Source organism: Lagenorhynchus albirostris, chromosome 4 (genome assembly GCF_949774975.1).
Source record: "Lagenorhynchus albirostris chromosome 4, mLagAlb1.1, whole genome shotgun sequence".
Taxonomy (NCBI): domain Eukaryota; kingdom Metazoa; phylum Chordata; class Mammalia; order Artiodactyla; family Delphinidae; genus Lagenorhynchus; species Lagenorhynchus albirostris.
Window position 1 is genome coordinate 38,679,575 of NC_083098.1, and position 22,260 is coordinate 38,701,834.

At 36.4% G+C, this 22,260-nt stretch overlaps 1 protein-coding gene across 1 annotated transcript in view; it reads left to right on the top strand.

Annotated features, from left to right (window-relative positions):
• The window catches only part of WDFY3 (WD repeat and FYVE domain containing 3), a 264,325-nt gene that overhangs the window by 127,570 nt on the left and 114,495 nt on the right, over positions 1-22,260 (top strand). Inside the window, exons 13-20 of the mRNA XM_060147888.1 lie at positions 2,153-2,620; positions 3,527-3,628; positions 7,177-7,370; positions 10,810-11,267; positions 13,111-13,194; positions 17,861-18,038; positions 18,847-19,061; positions 21,139-21,251. Coding sequence (XP_060003871.1) covers positions 2,153-2,620; positions 3,527-3,628; positions 7,177-7,370; positions 10,810-11,267; positions 13,111-13,194; positions 17,861-18,038; positions 18,847-19,061; positions 21,139-21,251 — 1,812 coding nt within the window. The remainder of the gene's footprint in view (positions 1-2,152; positions 2,621-3,526; positions 3,629-7,176; positions 7,371-10,809; positions 11,268-13,110; positions 13,195-17,860; positions 18,039-18,846; positions 19,062-21,138; positions 21,252-22,260) is intronic.

Below are 22,260 nucleotides of genomic sequence, written 5' to 3' on the forward strand. Positions count from 1 at the left end.
ATGTTGTGGCCTCTCCCGTTGCGGAGCACAGGCTCCGGACGCGCAGGCTCAGCGGCCATGGCTCACGGGCCCAGCCGCTCCGTGGCATGTGGGATCTTCCCGGACTGGGGCACGAACCTGTGTCCCCTGCATCGGCAGGTGGACTCTCAACCACTGCGCCACCAGGGAAGCCCCATGCCTTATGTTTTGTCAGTGACATCACTTAAAACCAGATCACGAAAATTAAACTCGGAAAAATCTAAATTTTCCCACATTACCCTAAGTTCAGCTCTTTCTAACTCCTTTCTTTATGGTGAGAAATGATATTGTCATATAGCCCAAAGATGCAAAATATTGATTAGAGTTATTCTTTAACCTTATTAATCACACGTAGTCAGACTTGTACATTTGTATGTTCATCAGTCTATCAAAGCTTGGTTTTTGACTACCTGCAGGTAATAAAAAGTAAAGATGTACTCAAAAAGAGCAAGCATCACATTAATAAGGAACTGGAAGTAAGGATTTGATATTTGGCACACATGGAATAAGTTTGTATGTTATAAACAAACAAATTTAAAGTCACGTATAGACTGAAGATTTTTTTAAATCTTTGCATTTTTCAGATAATGTCCAAACCAGAATTTCTGAGCAGTCTTTCTAACCCATTTTATATTTTTCCTCGTTCTGTGTTTATCCTATTTCTAAAATGCAGCTGATTCTGTAAGGCTCTGTGTTAACTGTTTGGTCACTCTTGCAAATGCTTTATATTCCTAATGGTTGTGAACCTGGGGACAGTTTTTATAGACAAACGCTTGTTTTCATTTGCCTCACATATTTCCTATGTTAATTTCTTTATAATGATTGTCACTAATTTGCCTCACAGGAGCTATTATATACAGATTTTTGTTTTTTCTAGTTGGTGTGTTTGAAAATCATATTTATAAATATAGCTAGTAGCTGGCCATAAATTGCTTTAACAAATGTGTATGTAAACAAATTGCACTTCCAGCTTGAAAACAAAATAAATTTCCGAATTAAAATTTCATGAAAGTTCTAATGTTATAATTAAAAATGAAAAACTGGAACTTAGAGAATTTTTTTCCCCTCCTGTTTTCCTGCTGCCATTTTTGCTGTTCTCATGCCTGTTACCTCTTCAGCCTGAAAGTCTTTTCACATTGAGAGGTAACTGTTCTTATAGTCAAGGTCAATCTTACAGATAATAAAAAGTAACACTCCTGCACATTTCCAAACTCTGAAGCCTAGACCTGTATAATTTGCTTTATTTTTTCTAAAACAGTCTGATGTTTCAATATATACTATTCTGGAATCAGAATATTCATAATGCTGCATTAAAAGCTTAATTAGTGTTATTTATTTTTAATTAAATGACTGAACCTGTTGAAGACAAAGAAGACCTTTTGTGAAAACAGGATGTATTCTTAGTAAATAGTTGATAGATGTTACAATTCATAATCTGTTTAAATAGACTTCTTTTGGGACTTCCCTGGTGGCACAGTGGTTAAGAATCTGCCTGCCAGGGAGATCAGCTTGGTGCTTTGTGACCACCTAGAGCAGTGGGATAGGGAGGGTAGGAGGGAGGGAGATGCAAGAGGGAAGAGATATGGGGACATATGTATATGTATAACTGATTCACGTTGTTATAAAGCAGAAACTAACACACAATTGTAAAGCTATTATACTCCAATAAAGGTGTTAAAAATTAAATTAATAAAGATATTGTTTTGCTTACCAAAAAAAGAAAAAAAGAATCTGCCTGCCAATGCAGGGGACAGGGGTTCAAGCCCTGGTCCAGGAAGATCCCACATGCCTCAGAGCAACTGAGCCCATGCGCCACAACTATTGAGCTTGTGCTCTAGAGCCCGCGAGCCACAACTGCTGAGCCCGTGTGCCACAGCTACTGAAGCCCGCGCGCCTAGAGCCCGTGCTCCACAACAAGAGAAGTCACCGCAATGAGAAGGCAGCACATCACAACGAAGAGTAGCCCCCACTCGCCGCAGCTGGAGAAAGCCTGCATGTAGCAACAAAGACCCAATGCAGCCAAAAATAAATAAATTTATTAAATTCCATATTTTAAAAATAAATAAATAGACTTGTTTGCCATGTTGAAAATATCACGTAGCACTGACTTTTGTGTTCTTGTTTTCTATTTTAGGTCACAGTGTGAGAAACGTCCAGGCCTTTGCAGTTCTTCAGAATGCATTTTTAAAAGCAAAAACCAACTTCCTTGCCCACATCATTCTTGATGCCATCACAAATATTTACATGGCTGACAATGCCAATTATTTCATCCTAGAGTCACAGCACACACTGTCACAGTTTGCAGAAAAGATTTCTAAACTCCCAGAAGTACAAAACAAATACTTCGAGATGCTGGAGTTTGTCGTTTTTAGCTTAAATTATATCCCTTGTAAAGAACTTATTAGTGTTAGCATCCTCTTAAAATCTAGCTCTTCTTACCACTGTAGCATTATTGCAATGAAAACACTTCTTAAGTTTACACGACATGACTACATATTTAAAGACGTGTTCAGGGAGGTGGGCCTTCTGGAGGTCATGGTAAACCTTTTGCACAAATATGCTGCCCTCTTGAAGGATCCAACTCAGGCACTACATGAACAAGGTAAAGCACTTTCCATAATTTTATTTTTATTTGACAAAGGGGTTTGAGCAGGGTGTTTTGTTCATGTTTTGCCTGTCATTTTGTTATTGATTTGAATTACTTAATAATGTGCTTTATTATGAGATCCTTGTGAATGTTTCCCACAGGTTAACTTGTTCATTCAACCTCTGTTAGGGAATTGGGGAAAGGCAGGGGGTTGGGGGGTACAGAAGTATGTCGTGGTGGAAGAGAATTTAAGGTAAAAACTGAGGAAAACATTTATGATCCACGTGACCAATGCCTACTACTTTGTTTCTAAGAGGGAAAAAAAAATGCTTCTAGAAACAGTTGGGATGTTTAGGTGCCTTGAAATGTTTTTATTAATTATAGAGAGCAAATAAATATATCTTTTTAGTGATATTATATATACACATATGTATTATCATTAGGTACCTTAAATTTGATGTTTTTCGTCCTTCCTGATAAATCTGTTTAAAGCATAGTAGTATCTGGCACTTAGTATTAAACATGTTGAATGAATTAATGCAAGTTGAATAGACAGCACTATTCATAAACTCTTCATTCTCTTTGGTGCATTAAAATCTAGCATTCTTCTGTTGACCTCCTTGATTAGGAAAGCACCTGTGAGAAGGATACATTTTACTTTGATTGGCATTTTCCTTTTTAATATTTGTTAGGTAGCTCTAGCTTTCTAGCCACACCAAAATGAAATCTATGAACATTGATTTTGACTTCACTTTTGGTAGTTGGTAGACATGTGTATCGTTTTTAAAGGCTGTATTATGTAAGTTGTGTTGATGGTAAAAGTGATAGGAATTATTTTTAAAATTATTTAAAAAATGCTAAATCCAGAAAAAAGTAAGCTTATAACTTCTGTGATTTGGACCTTTAATTCTTTTTTCCTAGGGGACTCAAGAAATAATAGTTCATTTGAAGACCAAAAACACCTGGCTTTGTTGGTCATGGAGACCTTGACAGTGCTTCTTCAAGGATCAAACACAAATGCAGGTAATTAGAAAATTTTCTAGCAAATGCTTTGGGAGGATATTACCTCTGGTCTGTCTTCTGTAATGATTCTTGCTTCTGAAATGCTCCTGTCTCTTAGAGGAAAAACTACTGATTCAGTGATGGCACTATCATATCTCTAGAAATGCAATACTTTTGACCTTCCTAAGTTTATGAATGGCAAAATATATAACATTATTATTACTTCAAAATATATTCTTATATTTTATTGTATGCCTTGTGTTTGAAGTATTCTTTTTCTGTTTTTTTACTTATATAGTACAGACTCTTCATCAAATAACTTTGCTTATTTAAATATTTTCCAAAACATGGTGATTCTCTTAATTATTTAGTAATTCAAGTCAGAGTATTATAATGTTACAACCTTAGGGAAATACTGAAAAGAATAAAACTTGCCTCTCCCAGGTAAAAATGGATTCAGTAAATCTTTTGTTTATCTTTAATCTCAACTTTTCTTCATTCTTTTTCTACCTGTCATTAATAAACGGTCCAACTGTATTCATAAAATATCACACTTGCTTTTGAAAAAGTTTACTTAAAATTTCAGCCAATGTCAGAAACCTCCCAGGCACCAATGTCAATACAACTTGAAAGGAATAAGTGATGAGGAGGTGAGTTCAGATGAGTAGGCTGAGCCCAGATCATATAGAGCTTTTTTAGGCCATGCTGAGGAACTTGAATTGTATTTTAAGTGTTATGGCAAGCTAGAAATGAATGAGTTAATGAACAAATAAATGAACTAGCAAACACACAAATGCATGCCTATTTGCCTGAATGCGGAGGAGCCCAACATGCAACATATAAAATATATCATGTGTCCTAGACACCATGCTAGGCGTTCAAAATGCAGAGATAATTCTTGGACTTCCCTGGTGGTACAGTGGTTAAGAATCCAATGCAGGGGACACGGGTTCGATCCCTGGTCTGGGAAGATCCCACATGCCACGGAGCAACTAAGCCCGCGTGCCACAACCACTGAGCCTGTGTTCTAGAGCCCGCGCACTGCAACTACTGAGCCCACACACCACAACTACTGAAGCCTGTGCGCTCTAGGGCCTAGTTCTGCAACTACTGAGCCCACGTGCGGCAACTACTGAAGCCCACGCGCCTAGAGCCCATGCTCCACAACAAGAGAAGCCACCTCAATGAGAAGCCCGCGCACCACAACGAAGAGTAGCCCCCGCTCACCGCAACTAGAGAAGGCCCGCGCGCAGCAACGAAGACCCAAGGCAGCCCCACAAAAAAGGATAATTCTTGCCCCAAAGGAATTACAACCTGATGAAGAAAGATGTAAACACATAATTGTATAAGTAATTATTTAAGTACAGTTTTGGTAAATGCCAGTACAGAGTTGAATGAATTTAGAAGGTAATACAAACAATAAGTGTGATAAAATTTAATGGGTATGATACTAACATTTTGTCTGTGGTATCATAATCTCCTTATTTCCACTAACTAAATTTAGTTAGCTGAAATAGAAATGTAATGAGGATGTACTAACAATTTATTTCGCAAATTAGCTTTTTATGACATGATCTAGAGTTACATAGGAAGAGACTGAACAATTCCACTGAAGAGTTGACCCTATAAGACCAAATGTCGCTTAATCCATCTCCCAGCATGCCAGACATTTTCACAAAGTTCTTTTCTTATTGACTGTCTTTTCCTTCTTAAGAAAGATGTTATTAGCTGTGTGATCTCAAGCACTTAAAATAGTATTTCACTCATAGTAAGTATTCAGAAATTATTAGCTATTATGATTGTCTAATGGGCACTACTTGACCACCAGGAAGTAAATAAACCTGGCCTTCCATGTGCTAAATCTCAGGCACATGACTTACACTCACTTCAAGGTTATAGAATTCTTATGAAGTTAGCAAATAGAAAGTCACTAAATAGAGAGAACAGTGGCCACTTCCATAAAATATACTTGACATTTATTCCTTCAGGAAACACTTTTTGAAACACAGACCAGAAGGAAATAAAGCAGAAACTAACATACCATTGTAAAGCAATTATACTCCAATAAAGATGTAAAAAAAAAAAAAAAAAAGAAATCAAATTAACGGGGGACCAAATATATAAGCAAATAATATTAAGACGGTTTGATACAAACTATTACAATAGTGGCATATACAAGATACTCTGAAAGTATAAAGGATAGAACAGTTACTTTGGAGGAAATACTAATTGATGATTTAGATCACTTGGTCCATTTTTTTTATATACTCAAAAGATGGTATTTGACATAAGAATAGTATCATTCATGGTCAAAAGCACAGGCTATATAGAACGCGCCTATATAGAAATAAATCCTGCTGGCTGTTTGCTAGCTGTATGGCTGACCTTGGCCACTCAACTTCTTGAGAAGTTACTCAACTTCTGTGTGTCTCATATGTTCATCTGTGTAGTAGGGGGTGAGGATTAAATAAATCAATCTACGTAAAGCCTTTGGGACAGAGCAGTGCCTAATGCTTTCTGTTTATAGCGTTTGTCTTCTTTTTGTTTGTGTGCTCTACTAACTAATAAAGTTTGGTTCCTTGTAATTTTTCTCATTGCAGAATAATTTATTCCATTGTTTTCTTGCTACTGTTTTAGAAGCCTTGTTCAGTTTAAACCTCATTTATTTGGAATATTGTTCATCTAAAAGCCTTTTTTTTTTTTTTTTTTTTTTTTACCTTTGCGGTACGCGGGCCTCTCACTGTTGTGGCCTCTCCCGTTGCAGCGCGGAGGCTCAGCGGCCATGGCTCACGGGCCCAGCCGCTCCGCAGCATGCGGGATCCTCCCGGACCGGGGCACGAACTCATGTCCCCTGCACCGGCAGGCGGACTCTCAACCATTGCACCACCAGGGAAGCCCCTAAAAGCCTTTTACTAAACTGATTTCAAGTATTGTTCAGTAAAGCCTCTACATAAAAATATTGGCCTCTTTGGTATCTACCTATGAAATTTCCGAATAGTCTGGATTTGGAGAAGTTGGACATGTTGATCATACCAGGACATGCTTTTTTTCTTTTTTTCCTTTTTTTACAGTTGCTCCCTCTCTCTCCTTTTCTTTTATTTTCAAATTTATTTATTTTATTTTTGACTGCATTGGGTCTTCGTTGCTGCGCTCTGGCTTTTCTCTGGTTTCAGTGAGCGGGGGCTACTCTTCATTGAGGTGTGTGGGCTTCTCTTGTTGCAGAGCACAGGCTCTAGGCACACGGGCTTCAGTAGCTGTGGCGCGTGGGCTTAATTGCAGATTCTTAACCACTGCTCTACGAGGGAAGCCCCAGGGTATTCTTGCATAAAGGAAATCTACGAAAATTTGTATATGCCTTTGCTGACAACCCACAGTTTTGTATTGTATTGTATTGTAATTGTAAATTTAAAAGGAGATTTTTCTATTGTAATTTGAAAAGTGAAATAGCTGGGTGGATTTTATGTGCATTCTTCAGAGTTATTCTTTCTACAAAAAGATCAGGTTTTAATTCATTTGGCTTAGAATGTTTTAAGTTAGCCCATATTGTTCTTTTTTCTCCTTCCTCCAAGGAATTTTTCGAGAATTTGGAGGTGCAAGATGTGCACATAATATAGTAAGGTACCCACAATGTCGGCAGCATGCCCTGATGATGATCCAGCAGTTGGTGCTTTCTCCAAATGGGGATGATGACATGGGCACGCTCCTGGGGTTGATGCACTCAGCCCCACCAACAGAACTGCAGCTGAAGACTGACATCCTAAGAGTAAGTTTGAGAAGTGTGTTGGTATGATTTTTACTACTAAAATCTGTGGCTGTTTTTAAATGACTTAAAACTATTATGAATTATTCTTGCAATTTTTCGTCAAGTCTAAAATTATGTCAAAATAATAATTGAAGAAAAGCCATTGTCTCTAACCTGACCTCCAAGGGCCCTGGGGATGACAGCTATCTCTTTTCCCTCTGACTTCCTCTCCTGGGACCCTCACCCTGTTCCTGGCACACACATGACAGGAAGTATAGCTCCCTTCTAGAATCATGTATTTCTTTTATTAAACTTCTGCTTTATTCAGTTAATTTCTCATCAATAATGAGAAATTTGTGTGTTTTTCTTTATGCTGTTGTATGTTTCACCCTGTTTTGAGCATAATGACAATTTTTTTTTTCTGGCCTGGCTGCATGGCTTGTGGGATCTTAGTTCCCCGACCAGGGATTCAACCCAGGCCCTGACAGTGAAAGCCAGGAGTCCTAACCACTGGACCGCCAGGGAATTCCCATAATGACAGTTTTGAGTGTGCATTTTAACTTAAAAGCAAGAATAATCTGACCACAATTTATCTCTTAGACAAGGAAGACATCCACATGCATATCAATATTGAGGAACATTTGTATATTTGAGGGGATTGTGGGGTAAAAACAAGTGCCTTCAAAAGTCATTAAGGTTGCCAGCTTTTTAAACATACATTTTCCTCCTTTCTTGGTACCTTTGTAATTGGATTTGTAAAATATTGGTAGATAAAGCCAACAAGAGGCAATTAACTGACCTGTAATTTTGAAACAGTGTTGTTCTGGTAAATGGTGGTAACTGACTCTGAGACAGGAGGAAGACAGGAGGGGGTCCTGATATTGCTGCATTTACTGATTTCCATGGTGTCAATACTCCCACTGTGACCTGTTTCAGGCAGCTAATGTGTTACTGAATGTGGCTTGGGAAGAGGTATACAGTAGCACCCCATTGTATAATATCTCAAGGGCACAAATAATAATAAAATATAGAAAATAACTAAGAAGTACAGTTTTGAGTATTTACCACTTTTGTTTTTGCAATAATTAATTTAGTTTTAAATTTATAGAACTTAATTTTTAATTATGGTTATGTTTTTAACAACTGGTACGCAGAATTCCAAAAATAAAACTGTTGGCTCTCCAGACCAGTATGAGCTGGCTCCAGCATTCCACTGCTTTGAGGGCATGAAGTAGTGTTGGAAAGCAGCGAGGAGGATTTGGGATTCCAGTTTCAGTTTCCATTTTTGCTTCATTCAGAATTGCTTTTCACTGTCTCCATTCAGTTGAGACAACCACAGACCTATGTAGTTTAATTTGTAATATGTAGTATTTTATAATTCTGCCAATGTACAAATTTGAATTGTAAGCATTAGATTTATGCAAATGGAGTGAATATGTAGCTGATGATTTTGCCTAATTAACCACCTCGCATCTATATCTCCTTGTAACTTTGGCATTTGCTACATTATCATTAATTATTGATTTAAGCAGGATATTAAGTTATTCATGGTATCTGAAATTTTCAGATACCGAGATTATGCTGTGATAATGTCACAGTGCCAACAGAGTAACCAGTTTTGAGGCAGTAGGAGGTGAACTTATCCAGAAACACACAACATAGAGTACTTTTGGACTAAGGATTAATAAGCACTGTTTTTCTGACCCCTATCATAATTCTGACCAGCGATACAATTTTGTACATATTACTTTGACTCCTAACTCGTGCTTCCTCATATATAAAATAATACATGTCCAGTTTTTCCCCAGTGTGTTTTTGAAGATGATGATGGTTATGGGTTTTTATGCCAGGCACTTTGCTAAGGGTTTTACATGTATTTCCTGTAAAGTAAGTTCTTATTATTGTCTAGATTTTACATAAGAGGAAACTCTGGCACAGAAAGGTTAAGCAGCTGACCACAGTGAAATGATTTTTAATGTTGGGGTCAAAATTTCCACCCAAGCGTTCTAACTCTAGCCCTTGCATTTAACCTTCAGGCTAGGTTATAAGATGCTTAAAAATAACAAAAATTTATGAAGTCTTGTTGTAAATAGGAGTTGATATTATGAGTACAGTTTATTAAATTTGAGAAGATACGGAAACGAAACTAACTGCAGAATAATGGAAGAAATACACTGTATTTCTAAATTTTATTTACATATACAGATTGTACATTTTCTGTCTTTTAAAATAATAAGGTATAGGTATGTACAGTGGAATCTCATAATTTCTAAAGTATCAATAGTATATTTGAAAAAGGTAATTATATATATGAATATTTAGCTTTTCCCTTTTGCAAATACTATTAGAAATGTATGAGATATTTTAATAAAATGGCCTTTTCAAATGTAATGACTGGGAAGATTGTAAATTGTATCTTAAGCAAAATTAAGTTCTCATGGTGTTTCAGTTGCTGAAACAGGGAAAAGGAGCCTGTGTATCTGCAAACAGATTTCGAATTGCTGTTTGGGGCAGTATAGCTTCATGGTTAAGTGCATGAGTAGGGGAATCAGACTGCCTGGATTTAAATCCTATCTTTGCCATTGTATAAGCCTTTGGCAAATTATTTAACCACGTGGGGCCTCAATTTTTCATCTCTAAAGTGCGGATAATAATAGTTCCAATGCATAGGATTATTGAGAGAATTAAATAAGCTAATGTATTAAAGCACTTATAGAAATACCTAATACATAGTAAGTGCCCCATAAAATGTTAAGTAATTTTATAATGTGTTATTTTTAATAATAAACTATGTTAAAAGTATGACACTTCAGAAAATAACTTATAGTTATAAAAGATTGTTTTACCTGTTTGGCCTTAACAGCTATTCTGGGAAAGAGCATGCTTTCAGCCCTCAGGCTGCAGTTCACTTTGCAAGAGAGAATGTCTAATAACTCCTCTGAAGTGACTGCTCTTTCCAAAGCATCGGGATATGGTCATTTTATATGAATCGGAATACTTCAGCTCTTGGCTTCCCTGATCATCTCTCTGATCCTTTCTAGAATAAATCATTTTGTATACACACAGTCGTAAGTTTTCATGATTGTGTAAAATTATACTTGAATATGTATTTTACTTATTTAATAAAATTACTTTGTAAAAATCACTGAATTCATTGATGTCATTATTCATCAACTATATAGGAAAAGTTTTTCGGCCAGGATTTGGATATATCCATTATTCTGTCAAAAGCAATATGCGATAGTGTTTTCTAAAACCATCTTCTGCTTTTAATATGGCACTTTCTAATTAGCAAAATATTTGGCATGCTTCATAAGACTGCTTATTCGGTAAATGACAAAAATACTCATATCAGATGTTCACAGAATGGCATTCCCCTTTGACATTCATGTACAGTTATTTTTCTTTAATTTGAATTATAAGTTTGTGTTTGTTTGTGTTGTTTCTTTGTCCCCTGTAGGCCCTCCTGTCAGTCCTTCGAGAAAGCCATCGTTCAAGAACAGTTTTTAGGAAAGTTGGAGGATTTGTGTACATTACGTCCTTGCTTGTTGCTATGGAAAGATCTTTGAGCTCACCACCCAAGAATGGCTGGGAGAAAGTGAACCAGAATCAAGTGTTTGAACTTCTCCACACTGTGTTCTGCACATTGACTGCAGCAATGCGCTATGAGCCGGCCAACTCTCATTTCTTCAAAACAGAGATTCAGTATGAGAAGTTGGCAGATGCCGTTCGATTTCTTGGCTGTTTCTCAGACCTAAGAAAAATAAGCCCCATGAATGTCTTCCCCTCAAATACACAGCCATTTCAGAGACTTTTAGAGGAAGACGTAATCTTGATGGATTCAGTGTCACCCACTCTACGGCACTGCAGTAAACTCTTTATTTATCTCTACAAGGTAGCCACAGATTCTTTTGACAGGTATGGCTCTGCTCTGTGCTCTGAATTAAAGGGTATACTATGTATGACTTCAACATTAAGGCTTAAATTATAATTTAATCTGAAAGAAAATGAAAACAAATGAATCTTCTCTCTCATTTACTTATCACTTTATTTGTGAATATTACTATTGCTCTGATCTTAAGCTTTTCAGCATGGACATCTGTGTATTATTTGTAAAACCAGGTTAGAGTTAAGCTCTCTATGCAGTTAACGGAGCAGTTTCAATGAAGTTTACTTTTCCCCCCCCATGTTGGGTCTCAGTTGCTACGCGGGGGCTTTCTCTATTTGCGGCGAGCGGGGGCTACTCTTCGTTGCGGTGCGTGGGCTTCTCATTGTGGTGGCTTCTCTTCTTGTGAAGCACCGGCTCTAGGCACACGGGCTTCAGTAGTTGCAGCACGCAGGCTCAGTAGTTGCAGCGCACGGGCTCTAGGGTGCGCAGGCTTCGTAGTTGTGGTGCGTGGACTCTAGAGCACAGGCCCACTAGTTGTGGCATATGGGCTTAGTTGTTCCACAGCATATGGGATCTTCCCAGACCAGGGATCAAACCCATATCCCCTGCATTGGCAGGCAGATTCTTAACCACTGCGCCACCAGGGAAGTCCCTGAAGTTTACTTTTCATGGTGGTGTTTCCTATGTTTTCTTTTTCCTCTTTATTCTCAAGAACGTTAGGTACATCCAGACTTACTGATATTAGTTATCAATAGAACATAGTTATGATTACATGTATTTTCAGACAGATGATATAGTCTCAACATTCATAATCATTCCTAACATTTTATAATCCTCAAAAAATGATATATCTCCCTGGGAGACATTGATTGTTCAAGAGTCCATCAGATTAATTTACTCATTCCTTCATTAAATAAGTACTTAACAAATACCTATCGCATGCCATCATGCTAGGCATTGAGGGTGCAACTCAGCACAAGGCTACTTTGGTTATATCCATCCTTTACCTTAAATACAAACACATGAATAAACAATAACATATTGTGATAAAATCTATGATGTGGAAAATCCAGGGTTCTAAGATCATAAGTCTGCTTTACCTAAATCACTTATTTTCAGTTCTTAAAGTGTGTTTTCAATTAAGCTCTCACTTTGAAAATAATGTGAGAGTGATCATGCTGATCATGCTGCTAATTTGCCCCAAGCATTATCACTTTTAACCATTACCATAGTTTTACTTCATAAAACAAGTGAATCGTTTCTATAATGGCCCCATAAATAAAGCAAGTAACTCTATTGGGTAGAGCTAAAAGCTTTTATATCCTTAACTATAAAATTATCTACTTTGAAATACCTACTGAGATGTTTCTTGTTTCTTATTATTTCTTTGGCCTTAGTATTCAGATAGAAAACACAGGTAATGTAAAAAAGGTTTGCAGATTTTCCCTGCCTTGAAAATAAAAATGGATATATATTGTTAACTTATAGAAACCATGGGAGAGTGTAGTGTTGAGGGAATAAGGTGTTTTTTAAAATTAAATTTTGTGTATTTAGATTCAACCTCTTTTCCCTTGTTTTCTAACTTATCCTAGTTAGTATACCTTATTTTTAGTTTGCTTCCTCAAGAAACAAGGCCTATAGTACTCTGTTTTCAAATATGTTACATGTTAACATTAATGAATAAGCATCTGCCTTAAGCATGCTTTTCTGTTTCCCTCAGTGCATGTGTTGTAGTCTTGTTCCTTGTTCCCGCTGAGTATGGAGGATGTTCCCTATTAAACTTTTACTGGTATTTCTTGTGAAACTAACCAACTGCCAACCAACTGTGTCCTGTTCTAACCTTTCTAAACCACCCTGTTTTGTTGTCTGTAGTCGTGCAGAACAGATCCCTCCTTGCCTGACAAGTGAGTCTTCTCTCCCCTCTCCTTGGGGTACACCAGCTTTGTCCAGGAAAAGGTACTGATCTAATAACAGAAGTCAATCTTTACTTGTGTGGGTTTTTTTCTTCTGTGTTCAGTTATATATTAATGTGGATTTTGTGCTTTGTAACTTTAATTATTTTCTTTCTATTTGATATCTTTGTTTTTGTTTTTTAAAACTGTCAGCTTCTGCTGAGTGTATTTATGAGAGTAAAATGTGTTGATGCTATGAAGATATGAAGGACATGTAGCATTTTGTCATCCAACTCTATTATTTGGACTAAAATATGCATTTTAGAGCCAGCATGTATTTTATTAAAATTAATTTAGAAATGAGGATGTAATGCCTCTACTCTTTAACTAGAATACTTTTCTCCCTTTTCTTTTCACTTTAAATGTGCTTGGGATCATTCTTTGGCTTTTAGTATTACTTCAAAATGAACATCCCAGCACTGGCTGAAGAAATGTGTATTTTCTCAATCGGGTTCAACCAGTTGAAATGTGATGCAGGCTAACCTTTGAAAAAGTGAATAAAAAAAATCTCCCCTAGCTCCTGTTTTCATCAGTTGTGTGTAAATCTCTTTCTAAACTGATGTAGTCTACCTCATATATAATGCTTATGACTATAAAGAACCAGCAGTTGATTGACAAGAGTACAATTAAGATCCATTTGAGATTCCATTTGCGACCTGTACTTAAAATGATCATAGTCTGTGCACTTGGCACCAAATACTCTTCCTGCCCCTGTTTTCCTCATAAGCAAGTGCAAGTCCTTAAGTCTTGTATTAATTCTCTCCCACTATGGCTTTTTTTTTTTTTTTGCGGTACGCGGGCCTCTCACTGCTGTGGGCTCTCCCGCCACAGAGCACAGGCTCCGGACGCCCAGGCCCAGCGGCCATGGCTCACAGGCCCAGCCGCTCTGCGGCATGTGGGATCTTCCCGGACCGGGGCACGAACCCGCGTCCCCTGCATCGGCAGGCGGACTCCCAACCACTGCGCCACCAGGGAAGCCCCCACTATGGCTTTTTAAAAATGAATCCTGAGGTTCTGCTATGTTGTTGTTTAATTTTATTTCTGTTGTTCAGATTTTGAAACTTGAACACAGTTGTGGTTAATTTAGTACTAAATTTGAAGTATTTGTTATAAATTTGGTATTTCAATATATTTTAAGAGTTATATTCATTAGGTATATGGGCTTATATTTTCCTTTTCTTTTAAATTTACACTGGGGCTTACAGCTCATTTTCTCCTAGTAAATCAATTTAGTATTGTTCAATGTATTTGTATTTAAAAACTACTGTTTCTTTTTTGTTTTTGTAAGAGCAGTTCTTGATTCAAGATATTATGAAATCAATTTGAGTTGACCTAGTGTATTTTTCTGTTGCTAAAATGAATAAGGTAAAAGGTATACTTTGTGTTGCAAGATTCATGTGTGCTTACTATCCCAGAGAACTACTGGATGTTAGAAAAATAGTTTCAATTACTAAATAGTTTTAATCATTAAAAAAATCATATTTATGATTCTATCATACATGGTAAAGGCTTAAAAATTGCTGTGTTTAAATTCATTAAGTATTAACCAAAAATTACAATACTTTCAATAGGGATTCACAGATTAAGGGGACAAATATTTAAAAATCTATTAGAACCTATTATTTATTTAAATAGTAGTTTGACAAAGGGAAAACAGCATTTTATTCTATATGGTAGTTATTTAAGGCCTTCGATCAAAAACATTTTTTCATCTTTTGCAACATAGCTACATATAAGGATGTCCTGTCTTTGACCTAAGGGGAAACTGTCACTGAATCAGCAGTTGTAGTTGAGTGTATCTTATCCATGGGAATTCTAATCAGGCTTACAAGTTGATGTTACCCCAAGGAAGCTCCCAGTGCTGTTCATGCTAATAATAAGATCAGTGTAGCTTGCCATTCTGGTCAGGTTACATACATTTTGCTCAGTGATAAGAATCATAAGCTAATAAAAACTTTTTTTACTTCACAGTATAGTAATTTTTGAAGTTAGAATATCTCAAGAACATCTCAAATTACATCAGCTTATGGGCATCTTTTTTCTTGTGGCAAAACATGTTTTGTCTTGTTTTGTTTGCAAAAGGAAAAACCAACATTGTGTTAGTTTTATGGCTTGTGGAGATTAAGGTACTAAGGAAATTTCAACTTGTGATACTTGTCTGGCAAGTAAAATCTTGGAGATTCTTCTCTATTTGAAGACTCGGAGGAAGAAGAACTAGGAAACCTTATTTTGGAAAACTAAAATTCAAAATTTTTTTCATTATTCAGAAGGAATAATGGAACAGAATTATGCTGAACAATATTCAATCACAGTCAGAGGAGGTGAAAACAAAATACAAAATAGTAATCAAGACTCTCAGAACATATCTGCAATTGCAAAGTAGGTGGCGAGTACTAGTTATCTTTCGAACATGGTGTCCATTACTTAGTGCCTATACACGCTTGATAATTAAGGCAAAGCAAATTCAGAATTTAAATATTTCAGTATATATTCCCAAAAGAGGTAGATAAGTCTTAAGTATATATGAGAATTTAGATTGAAATATTAAGTAGCGATTTCTTTAAGCTTTAAAAGTAACTGCAACATAAAAATTAACTAAATTTTGCAATGTCATTTTATCCTGTCTTTGCAAATGGTTAGGTCTTGGTTGGTAGTTACCAATTTAATAAGCTTACCACAGTCTCTAAATGTAAAAAGTGGTAATACCTAAGTGACTTAGTAAGAATTAATGTTATATAATGGCTGTTAAAATAGACCTAATTTTACTTAATAAATACCATACTTTAGATTTCTACAATGTTTGCAGTATTTTACTAGTTTGAGAAGAATAATGTAATTCCTACATTAGAATATTTTTCTATATAAGATTTAAAAGTTTACTACTTTAATAGTTACATATTAGTAGAGTTCAGTTTCCAAAGACATAAAGGACTTCTTCCTAGCTATACATATCAGTAATTTAAGTTCAAATGTATATTAAATCAGGCAACTAAGAAATAAGTTCGGAAGGCCTGTAACTAGAATATACAATTAGAATTGATGTTTTTTCTCAAAATTGCATTAGTTTTTATGTGTAATGAAAACAATTTTTATGAAATTTCTTAATGGTTTGAAGTTCCTATTACACAATAGAGGAATTAGGAATCTTTTTTTTTTTTCTAGTTAGGTCAAAATATTTTAAAGAATAAAGGGAGAAACATGGGAGGAGGATACCTGTTGTTAATAAACATTTAGAAAACTATTGTAGTAAGTTTAGAAATTAAATCTTTCTGAACAAAAACAGAAAAAAAAAACAGGGAGTGGAAAAGAGTAGGTGGAGGATATGCTGACTTTAAACAGTAGCGCACATGTGTGTTTTTTTTTCTTTCTTTTAAGTGAAGCTGAATACTTTCCTAGAATCTCTGTTAAAAAGAGAATGGTACTTAAAAAAAAAAAAAAAAGGCAGTGCCAATTCTTTGCTACTAAATCAGTGACTTAAAGCATCTGTTTCCCAAGCTGCTCTTGTGCCAGAGAGCTGAAACTGCGCTGCTGTCAGTGACAGAGCTCAACATTAGACAAATTATGCTGAAACCAATTCATTGGAACAAAGAGCTCCCACAGGCTGAACCCACAAGCATCTGTTTCCTTGTGCCAAGATACAAAATGTGCAAAACTCATGAATTGCAGAAGAAGAGTATGAAATAGACGGTGGAGATCATTGATGAGAAGAAATGTTGTGCATTCAAGGGCATGGCTAGGCTTTCTAACTCATGGAAGCTTGTTACGTAAAATATCCCAAGTTTTTAAAAATTGTGAATATTCTCAGTGGTAGGGAGGATAATGCTAAAGAGCATGAATGTAGTTCCAAATAAGCTAAAGGAGAACTCCCTTGATTCTTAATACATTTATTGACATGTGGCCAGCATTCTGAGCCAACTCTGACTCAGTTGAACCAGTTATAGAGTAGGCCGCTTTGATCTTGTTTGTTCTTGATTATATTACCCATGGTTTAAGGAAAGGTTAAAAACACATAGGAAATTTCAAAGAAAACACTCTCACTGAGGCACTTAATATAACTTGTACTCTCATCACAAATTATCAGAAATATCATCTTTCTTAGAGCTTTGACTCACTGTAATTTCACCTATTCTTTATATCTGCTGTCATGTATGTTATTCTTTTTGTTTTTCTTTTTTTCAGTTTTACTGAGATATAATTGATATACTGCACTGTATAACGTTTAAGGTATACATCATAATGACTTGGCTTACATGTGTTGCAAAATGATTACTACAGTAGGTTTAGTTAACATCCATCACCTTACATAGATTCAAGGAAAAAATGGTTTCTTCCTTGTGATGAGAACTTCTAGGATCTACTCTTTTAGCAACTTTCAAATACACCATAGAGTAATATTAACTACTCATCATGTGCCATTCTTTAATGAAACACTCCAAATAGTAAGTGATAAAAACATATAAGAGCCTAAAAGACTTGATAAGTTGTCTATATGTGACTCAAGAATTGATAATATATTGTTTTTTAATTTCCCAACGTTAAGGTGTTTTGTTACCCAACCCCTAATTATAAGGCTTTTTTTTACTCAGTGGAGAAAGGTAGTAGAAGATGAAGAAAATGAACAGAGAATGTGATTGAATTAAATACCCAATTACCCTTCTTTCTTTTCATAGGCATGCATATCATTCTGTTTCAACTCCCCCTGTCTACCCTCCTAAAAATGTTGCTGACCTGAAACTACATGTGGCAACTTCATCTCTCCAGAGTTCTGATGCTGTCATCATCCATCCTGGAGCCATGCTTTCTATGCTGGACCTCCTGGCCTCTGTTGGGTCAGTGACACAACCAGAAGTAAGCTTGGATAGATTGGTTCCTTCCCGTCTTTAATGAGTGGAAGGTGTGACTGCATGAGCAAGGGAGTGGGACCAAGAAGGTAACATGGAACCTTTCTGTGTCACATACTGAAGTAGGTAAAGGAAAAAAACAGGATTTTCGTGTTTGAGTCTTAACTTTCCTAATGAGTAGTAGATACGTATGTTTTAGAATACAACTCATTTGTTAAAATGCAGTTACTTCTGGTACTAAAATAATTCCCTTTCTCCTTGTAAATCCTGCTCAGCAGTGGAAGTTGTTAATAAATAATACAGGAAGAAAAATGACTGAAGGTACCATTTTGAGGCTATTTATATATTTTCATTTGTAACACTCAGGAGTTTGGGTGAACTAGAGTTTGGGTGACTAGTTTTGTTTAAAATGTTGTATGGTTTCGAAGGCCTAAAGTGTAACAAATGTTAACAATAGGTCATTCTTTAAACTGGTTATTTACTTACCATGAAAAATATTTACTTTATACCCACTATTTCTATAAAAATAAAAATATTATTAGTTACATATAGTCGTGTAATATGAAAGACTTGGAAGAAAATGGAGTTGAGCTAGGTATGCTTCCAACAGAATGAAGACCAGAAATATTTCCCTGGCCCTGTTCTGGAGTTGCTGTGTCCCTCTAAGTCAGCTACTTAATTCATCTGAATGTAATTTGAAGCATGTAGAGACCTCATATTAAAATTAAAGGTGTGCTTCAACTCTTAAAAGGAGAGAACTATCACCTATCTTATTAAGAATGCCCTGGTGGCATGAATTTCTTTGTTAACTCCAGCATGCTTTGGACCTTCAACTTGCCGTGGCAAATATTTTACAATCACTGGTGCACACAGAAAGAAACCAGCAAGTCATGTGTGAAGCTGGTCTCCATGCGCGACTGCTGCAGCGGTGCAGTGCTGCGCTGGCTGATGAGGACCACTCACTGCACCCGCCCCTCCAGCGGATGTTTGAACGATTAGCCTCTCAGGCTCTGGAGCCCATGGTGCTGAGGTCAGTATGTTCTCTTCTTCACATTCAAATAAGCCACCATTAGTAATGGCCGTTTCTAGAGTCTTTATAGTCAAGAGTCTTGCTTTAATAAACATATATTCAGTTATCTGTGGGCAAAACCAAAACACCACGAAAATGGGCAAAATGCCCAAAATATCGCACTTAGAAACAGATCAATCTAGTTATTAGTAAACAGGATGTTTTTGTCCATTGGTCATTTCTTCTGCTTGAATCCAGCAAACTCTCACTTCCCTTTAAAAATGGAGTCATGTTATATTTGTATGACTTGCATCTACTTTATAGATAAGAACATTTTATGTGGACGAACTCTTTTAAGAAACACTTTTTAAATTTTAAAATAATTAGAGATTCAGAGGAAGTTGTAAAGGTAGATCAGAGAGATTCTGTGTCCCCAGCATCCAGTTTCCCCCAGTGGTTACATCTTATGTAACTACAGGACAGTATCAAAGCCAAGAAACGGACATTGGTACAATGTATCCACGTATGCTACAGTTCCCCTGTTATTTATCACTTGTGTCAGATTGATGTGCCATCACGCAATTAAGATGTCACAAAGATCTCCCCAGTGCTCCCTCTTTATTATCATAGCCACTTCCCTAACCCCCGCCATCTCTAACCCCTAGAAACAACTCTGTTCTCCATCTCCGTAATTTTGTCACTTTGAAAATGTTATGTAAATTGAATCATACAGTATATGACCTTTTGTGATTAGCTTTTTTCACTCGTTATAGCGCCTTTGAGATGCATCTAGATTGTTATGTATCAAGAGTTTGTTTCTTTCTATTGCTGAGTTGTAGTCCATGGTGTGGATATACCTTGCACAGTTTAGCCATTCGAGAAATAGGTATATTTGAATAACCTTTTTTAATATAAGAGAAACAGTGCTCTGTGTTTTAGGGATAAAACGACATTAAAAAAAAAAAACTTTCCTTGAAATTACCTAGCCAAACAGATTTAATGTTTAAATCATCTTGTCCTTCCTTAAAAAAATACTCTCATATATCTTGTTACTTTCAGCTGCAACTGAGGAGCCCGCCTACTGCAACTAAGGCCCAGTGTAAATAAATAAATAAATAAATGTATTTTTAAATAAATAAAATAATTTTTTTCTGCTGTTAAAGTACTCCTTTTTCATAAAACTTTTGGAACTTTCTTAAGAATGGTTGGACTCTATTTGTAATTTATATTTTTTAACTGACTCCAAGCTAAGAAAAACCTCTGTGGTTAACATTTGTTAAACAGTATTGTACAGGGCAGTGTGCCAGGCCTTAGTAATATGAAGATGAATGACACAGTCTCTGCTCACTTTGTCACATTATGAATGTATTCAGAGACCTAAAGTTTTGAAAACAGCATGGAGATTTTCCCATGATCCTTTTTGATGATCTGCTACTTTAAAAGTAGAGAGACTGAATGAGAAAAAGAGACTATCTCATACCTAATGCTTGTATTTTACTAAATAACTTGTACCGGCTACTTAGGTAAACAGAGGAAGCAATGGAAACCAACCATTTGGACATGCTCAGTTTTCACAGTGAATGAATTAGATGAATGCAAAGGTCACATGATGGTATAGGCACCTAGCTGCTGGCAAGCCATAGATTATGAGCTAATTGTATATCACACTCTATGTGAAAAACTGGCAAAGGGTACCTGACCTTTAAATATTTGTTTTTTCTGCTGTAGGTAATTGAAAATTCAGAGAAGTATTCTTTTTTTTATTTTTTTCCTTTTACATGATGCTGTAAATGACTGGATATAAAGGGCTTCTATTTTTGTAACCCCTTGACAATTCACTATATTTCTGCCCATCACATTCCAGGAGAACATGCTCCTCAGGTTTCCTTTGTAACTTTTCACAATACTTGGTGCTCTTTTCACTGCTTGATGAATTAAAACATAAAATTAGCATTGTATATTATAGTAACTGTTCAGATTGCTTTAGTATTTTTAATTAGTCTGTTATAATTCATTAAGTCACATTTTTTGTGTGTTTAGTTTATGAATTATATAATGTTCCCAATCAAGGAATAACTTTGCTTTGTCTCTTCTTCAGGGAGTTTTTACGTTTGGCAAGTCCATTAAATTGTGGTGCCTGGGACAAAAAACTGCTAAAACAATATAGGGTCCACAAACCAAGTTCACTAAGTTATGAGCCAGAGATGAGAAGTAAGTTGACCTTTGAAGTTCCCTTTTTTGGTTTATCTTATAAATGAAAATCATGTAAGGGAAGAAAATTATTTCAAGAAGTTCGACTGTAAAAAAAAAAGAAAGGGAAGGGTTTGTTGTTGTTTTTCATTTGTTGTTATTTAAATAGAAAAACGTGAGATCTCATTGTTTGACTGGAGAAGCGGGCAGATGGGGGTGGCAAAGGAATCAGTGATACAAGCAAGATCCAGAGGACGTGAGAACTATGTGCAGAATAACCCTTGGCTTGGAAGGGGGAATACCTCTTTCTCAGAAGATCTGTAATTTCTTTACCTTTCTCAGTTAGCCTTTGCTGCCTGAACTAGAGTGGTTGACTGGACTATTCACAGGCTGTGGCTTTGCAGGACAGTTGGTGCAGGAGGACATGGAGGACAGGAAATTTAAAATACTAATAAAAGTAGTCAAAGAGAAACACCAAGGAGTATAGGATAGATAGGGGAAGAAGTAAAGTCAAGCAGCTAGTAATAGACTGGGAGAAAAGGGATAGATCACTGGGCTGGAGAAGAATGGCTAGGCTAAAAAGCAAATGTAGTGAGAGAAAAAGAATGGGTAAACTGGAGGAATGAGGTAGGGTAATGGCAATCAAAATTGGAGCGGTGAGAAAAAGCAAAGAAAAGGACTGTGCCCAAAATTTGGCTCTGGAGTAAAGTAGAGGTAAAGCTTATTGGAGGAAAGGTGATCATAGAAGGGAGGTGTTAGATAGGTTGTTCATGTGGACCTTGAGATCCCCCAGTGCACTGGTAAGAATTAGTACAAGGAAGAGGTGAGAATGAAATGCCAGCATTAGTAGGTGGCAGTTTCATAGAGAGGTGTGTGATAGGATTGCTGATGCAGAACCTCCAAGGAAGAGAAGTTTTTGCATTAGGCTGATGCAAGGATGATGGAGAGGGGTGTGTTAGAATGTAGGCACTGCCTACCCATCCGGCATAGACCATGGAGGAGCGTCAGATTCCATCCACTCAAGAGCTGT